The sequence below is a fragment of the Oryctolagus cuniculus genome, chromosome 1 (genome assembly GCF_964237555.1).
Source record: "Oryctolagus cuniculus chromosome 1, mOryCun1.1, whole genome shotgun sequence".
Lineage (NCBI taxonomy): Eukaryota > Metazoa > Chordata > Mammalia > Lagomorpha > Leporidae > Oryctolagus > Oryctolagus cuniculus.
The window spans coordinates 14,097,047-14,102,726 of record NC_091432.1 but is presented as its reverse complement, the minus strand read 5'-3'; the positions used below and the strand labels follow the sequence as shown (position 1 = coordinate 14,102,726).

Sequence of the window (5,680 nt, the reverse complement as noted above, 5' to 3'; positions counted from 1 at the left end):
GCAATGTCCAGAGCTTCACCCATCCGAGCCAGGAACCAGGAGCTTCTTCTGAGTCTCCCATGTGGGTGCAAGGGCCCAAGGACTTGGGCCATCTTCTACTGCTTTCCCAGGCCATAGCAGAGAGCTGGATTGGATGTGGAGCAGCCGAGACTTGAACTGGTGCTCATTTTTTACCTGTTACGTCACAGTGTTGGACCCCATATATGTGGATTTAAGAGTCTAATGATGCTTCCCACCCTACCCTCTCTCCTGCCCATGATCTCACCTTCCCTCCTCCTGGTCCTCTTTAGAACTCTTTTTCTTGCTTTGATGCTAAGTCTCCATACCCCACAGGATTCTCTTCATAGCACTCACCATTCTCTATCATAGTAGGAAACTCATTTCTTCTTTTTAGTTATTAAACATATATTGTTGGCTGGCTCCACGGCCCAATAGACTAATCCACTGCCTGCGGCACAGGCACCCTGGGTTCTAGTCTCAGTTGGGGTGCTGTATTCCCTCTCGGTTGCCCCTCTTCCAGTCCAGCTCTCTGCTGTGGCCCAGGAAGGCAGTGGAGGATGGCCCAAGTGCTTGGGCCCTGCACCCCATGGGAGACCAGGAGAAGTACCTGGCTCCTGCCTTCGGATCAGTGCGGTGCGCTGGCTGCAGCGGCCGTTGGGGGGTGAACCAATGGCAAAGGAAGACCTTTCTCTCTGTCTCTCTCTCTCACTGTCCACTCTGCCTGTCAAAAATAAAAATTGTTTATGCCTACCTCTGCTAGAACATCTGCTTCTCAAAGACAGGGATGTTTGCTTTGTTCCAGCAATTAAATGAGTATCTGGCATGTGGTAAGGTCTCAGAGACTCTTATTAAATAAATAACTGAATTTATCCTCTTTTATTTTTTTAATCAGGATGATTTGCATGAAGTCTTCAGAACACAGTAAGGTATTGCTTGGGAGAATATCAGGATAAGATTTGACTGTAAGTGGGAAAGCAACCTAAATATTTACATTATCAAGAATTCAGTGGGAAAAAGCTACCAGAGGCTGAAGTTTATTCCATCATTAGATCAGCTTTTGCCAAATCTTGACCAAAGTTTCGCTTTATTTGGAATTCTGTGACATCTTTCTCAAATTCAGTTTTGTTTCAAGGATGGAAAGAGGACAAGAAGAATCACCTTTGAAATCTCTGGTTGGTGTTTTCATTACCCCAAATTATCGGCGTCCAAAGGCACAGAGACAGGGTTGTCCAAATACCTGGCAAGAACCCCATCTGTATCAGAATTCTAAACGCAATGCGATAGCTTTGTCCCTTAATGAGCTTTGCAGGCTAATTCTAGAATGGCTTGATTCATGTATCTCACTGATTGATAATGACCTGGCATTTGGAAAATGGGACAGGTCCTCTGGAACAAGAGGAGAAACTGGAAACCAGGCCATGCTGCTTGGCAGGAACAGAGAGGAAGAAGCAGCTTGGCAGGCAACAGGCTGTAGAGGTTCTAACAGTGCTAGTTCTTTATAGCTCTCTGTAGAGCATGCAAATCCACTGTGAACATGTGCGCACCAAAAACAACCTCAAAGAAGGGTAGGGTTAATGTTAGAATGTTAAGGGGCTGTGGACTTGGAGATAAGGTGATTCCAGAATGTATAGGAACTTGCAAGCATGTCACTAACGTTTTCCTAGAATTTAGAAAAAAATTTTTTATGGCTTCACCATCATTTATTTATTTATAAATGATAAATAAAAATTGCATATATTTATGGTATAAAACATGAGCTTTTGAAATATATATACAATGTGGAATGAATGAATCAAGCTAATAACATATGTATAACCTCATATTCTTTTTTTGGGGTGAGAACCCTAAAATTGATTCTCAGAAATTTTCAAGTATACTCATATGCAAGGGTTTCAAATTTTTTTGTGCCAAAATAAACCCATTTTTAAATTCCATTTTCCATGAACTTTTGGAAGTTGTTGTATAATATACTATTATTAGCTATAGTCACCATGCTGTGCAATAGATCCTTGAATTTAATGCTCCTGTATAAGAGAAATTTTGTATCCTTTGGCCAACAACTTCCCAAACCCCTTTCCTTTTGCACTGTTCACCATTTCCTCTCTGTTTCCCTGAGCTCAACTATTTTGGATTACACATATAAATGAAATTATACAATATTTATGTTTCTGTGCCTGGTTTCTTTCATTTAGCACAATGACCTCTAAGTTCATCCATGTTGTTGCAGATGACAATATTTCCTTGCTTTTGAAAACTGAATATATTTTATTGTGTATATATGTTACATTTAGAAAAAATAATTCTAAGTGTGTGAGTTGAATTATGTGACATATACAATATATAAATGATGTCTTTCACAATAATATTGTAAATTTGGCCCTGTAGTCCCTATATATTCAAGGAGGCTGAGGTTGACTAATTTGCTCATAGTCTGAAGGTATTTAATCAACATTTGATTTCAAAGACCATATCCTTAATACTTTACCATTAGGATTTCCCCAACAAAAGCATTTTCTGGTCCTGTTTTAGACTGATGTAGCTTTCCAATTTGGGATTTGTCAGAGGTTTGCAGGTGCCTAAAGAACTGAGTGTTAGGTCCTAGCTTTGCTTATTTACTAACTATGGCATCTTGAAAATGTCACTTTACCTCCATGTCCTTCATATTCTTCCACCAAAAATGGAATTAATAATATGGTGCTCCAAGGATTCCTGAGAAATAACCTTTGTGAAAAAATGCAGCGACTTTATAAATCTGAAAGGTCAATATCATTACTGAACAATGATTATGTGAAGCCATGATCACCTAAGTTTGTCTTCAATGAGACTTTCTTATCTCAGCAGGTGACTGTGGCTTCATGGCAGAGAATGGCACCATGGTGACAGAATTTGTTCTGATGGGATTCCTGCTGCAGCCAGAGTTGAAGATGATTCTCTTTTTTGTATTCCTGGCCCTTTATCTCATCACCATGGGAGGAAATCTGGGAATGATCATGTTAATTCAGAGTGACCCCCGACTCCAGACTCCCATGTACTTCTTCCTTAGTCACCTTTCCTTCCTGGACATTTGCTACTCTTCTGTTATTGTCCCTCAGTTGCTTGAGACCTTGAGAATGGATAAGATGGTCATCACCTATGAGCGCTGCGCTGCTCAGTTCTTCTTTTTCACCCTTTATGCTAGTACGGAATGCTTTCTTTTGGCAGTGATGACCTATGACCGCTACATGGCTGTGTGTAACCCCCTCCTCTATGCTACAGCCATGACAGCCCAGACCCGCCTGGGGCTGGTGGCTGCAGCATATGCAGGTGCCATGCTCAATTCTGTGGTCTGCACTGGGTGTACCTTCTCCATCGCTTTCTGTAAGTCCAACCAAGTGGACTTCTTCTTTTGTGATCTCCCACCCCTGCTGAAACTTGCCTGTAGCGAGACTGGGCCACGGGAGCAGGTAATCTACCTCTTAGCTTTCTTGGTCAACACAACCAGCATTTCAGTGATTCTTATGTCTTATGTATTCATCATTCGGGCTATTACGAAGATTCGCACAGCAGGTGGCAAAGCCAAGACCTTCTCCACTTGTGCTTCTCACATGACTGCAGTGGCTCTTTTCTTTGGAACACTCATATTCATGTACCTGAAAGGTAACATGGGAAAATCCCTCTGGGAAGACAAGATTGTATCAGTATTTTACACAGTGGTCATCCCCATGCTCAACCCAATGATCTACAGCTTGAGAAATAAGGAGGTGAAGGAGGCCATGAAGAAAGTTTTAAACAGAATGAGGGGTTCCCAAGCAGAATAAGACTTGTGTTCTGTCAATCCAGAAGTCCCTACAAATAATCCAGTAGGATTCTCCTAGTTTCTTTAACACATGGACCAGACTTCATCATTACAAAGATATATTGAGGCAGAAATATGTAGATTTTTGTTCCAACCCCCTTGTTAGTTCTATTAACTTGATTCAGAGATGTTCTGCCTCAGTTTTCTCATAAGCAAAAATTTCTTCCTTGCTTTGATTAAAGGTCAAGATATCTTTTCCAGGACTAAGTGAGAGAGAATGACAAAGGGCTTTGTAAATAATAACATGCTGTAAAATGTAAGATTCACTTTTCTTCTTTGCCTTGCATACTGTTGAATGTTTTCTCAGCTATTTGTTTTTTTTCCTACTAAGCTTGCTTGCTTGCTTATTTATTTATTTTTGGTCTTTACAATGATTATAAACCAATAGCTCATGGTTTAAATAGTAAGAACAGCTAAACTCCTTGATTGTAGATAGTGGAGTGGATATTGATCTTGACCAAAGGAAACTTTTCTTAACATTCAGTCACAACCAGTTTAGGAATTTGTCATATAAAATACAAGTAGCTAAACAGATGAAGAAAAAATAAAGTGGAGGAAGGAGATGTGCATTGGGAAATGTTCAACTAGAATATGTTAGGCTATTTCCCAAGATAGCACAGAGGACCAACACACTGCAGAATGAATGCGAGATGAAATGCTCTGCATTAATTATTGGGAACAATTTGATCTTGATGTAGAATTGAATAAAGTCCCATTTATAACTTTGTAATGTCTCCTGAACAATGAAGTTCAGAAGCTCTATTTTATTTCTGAAGCATTGCTCAGCACCATATGCCTTAGTGAACTCAAGTTATTTCCTGTTCTCCAGTAATGAAAGCCACTATCTACTTATATCTCCTCTAGGACATTTACTTTATTGCCAGAAGGCAGATAACTATGAATCTACCATCACTTTTTATGACCTCCACATCTGCAAGACATAGTACTAGGGAACCATCTCCATGGAGACCCAGAATCTTATTTATTAATTCAGCAAATATTTACTATCTACTATGTATCAGATATGATATCAGGTTCAGAATATAGTGATATATAAGATTGACACAGTTCATCTTACACAGGTGTTAGAACTTGGGGAATAGACAGATATTAAAGCATTACACAGGTAATTAATTTTCTTTTACAATTTTGGGAAGTAGAACAAAAGAAGCAGCACAGGGTATTGTTATACTGTCAAAGAGAGTTCTGACCTAGTTTGTGTTGTGGTTAGAAAAAGTTTCCCTGAAGATGTAACATTCAAACAAAGACCCAAGAGGTAAATATTCCATAGTCATGGCTTGGAAAGACTATTACAGATAAAAAGAGTCACAAATGCAAGGGCCTGTGTAATGGAATGCCTTGAGATACTGAGAGAAGCCAGAGTGGTTGTAGCATGAGTGAGAGGAGATTAGTGTGAGATGCAACTGGTAAACTCAGGAGAAACTAGGCCACAGAGACTGACAGATTTCCATAAGTGTGTTGTGGGCTTTATCTCACAAAGCAGAGTGTGATTTGAATTTTAAATAGACCTCTTATGGAAATATGGTGGATGGAATGGAGGCTGGAGGTGGTGGAGAAAGAGATCACTTCATCTAAGCAATAGCATTGGTGTATCCCAGTGCATGGCATTTGATTTCTATATAATAATGTGAGCTTCATTCTAGAATTCATGTAAAGATTGAGAATGCTAGCAGGTGCCAAAGTGTGATGTTGGTTCCTCACTTATTCTTGTCCAAATGGTGAAATTAACAAATCTAAGATTTTGTGTGGTGACCATCTTTTCATTGGTACACCTTTCCTTTCATAAAGTGTGAACTTCTTCAAGTAGACACAAGTATATATTAT

General features: G+C 39.6%; 1 protein-coding gene across 1 annotated transcript; it reads left to right on the top strand.

The window, feature by feature from the left end:
* Window positions 1-2,845: 2,845 nt before the first annotated feature.
* Window positions 2,846-3,932, top strand: LOC100339046 (olfactory receptor 9I1-like). Its single transcript, XM_008273181.3, has one exon. The coding sequence runs from the start codon at window positions 2,856-2,858 to the stop codon at window positions 3,795-3,797; it is 942 nt and encodes a 313-aa protein (XP_008271403.3). The 5' UTR covers window positions 2,846-2,855; the 3' UTR covers window positions 3,798-3,932.
* The last annotated feature ends 1,748 nt before the right edge of the window (window positions 3,933-5,680 follow it).

What these genes read in the sequence shown, in the direction of transcription:
- LOC100339046 (XM_008273181.3), top strand. Translation starts at nt 2,856, where the DNA reads ATGGCAGAGAATGGCACCATGGTGACAGAATTTGTTCTGATGGGATTC.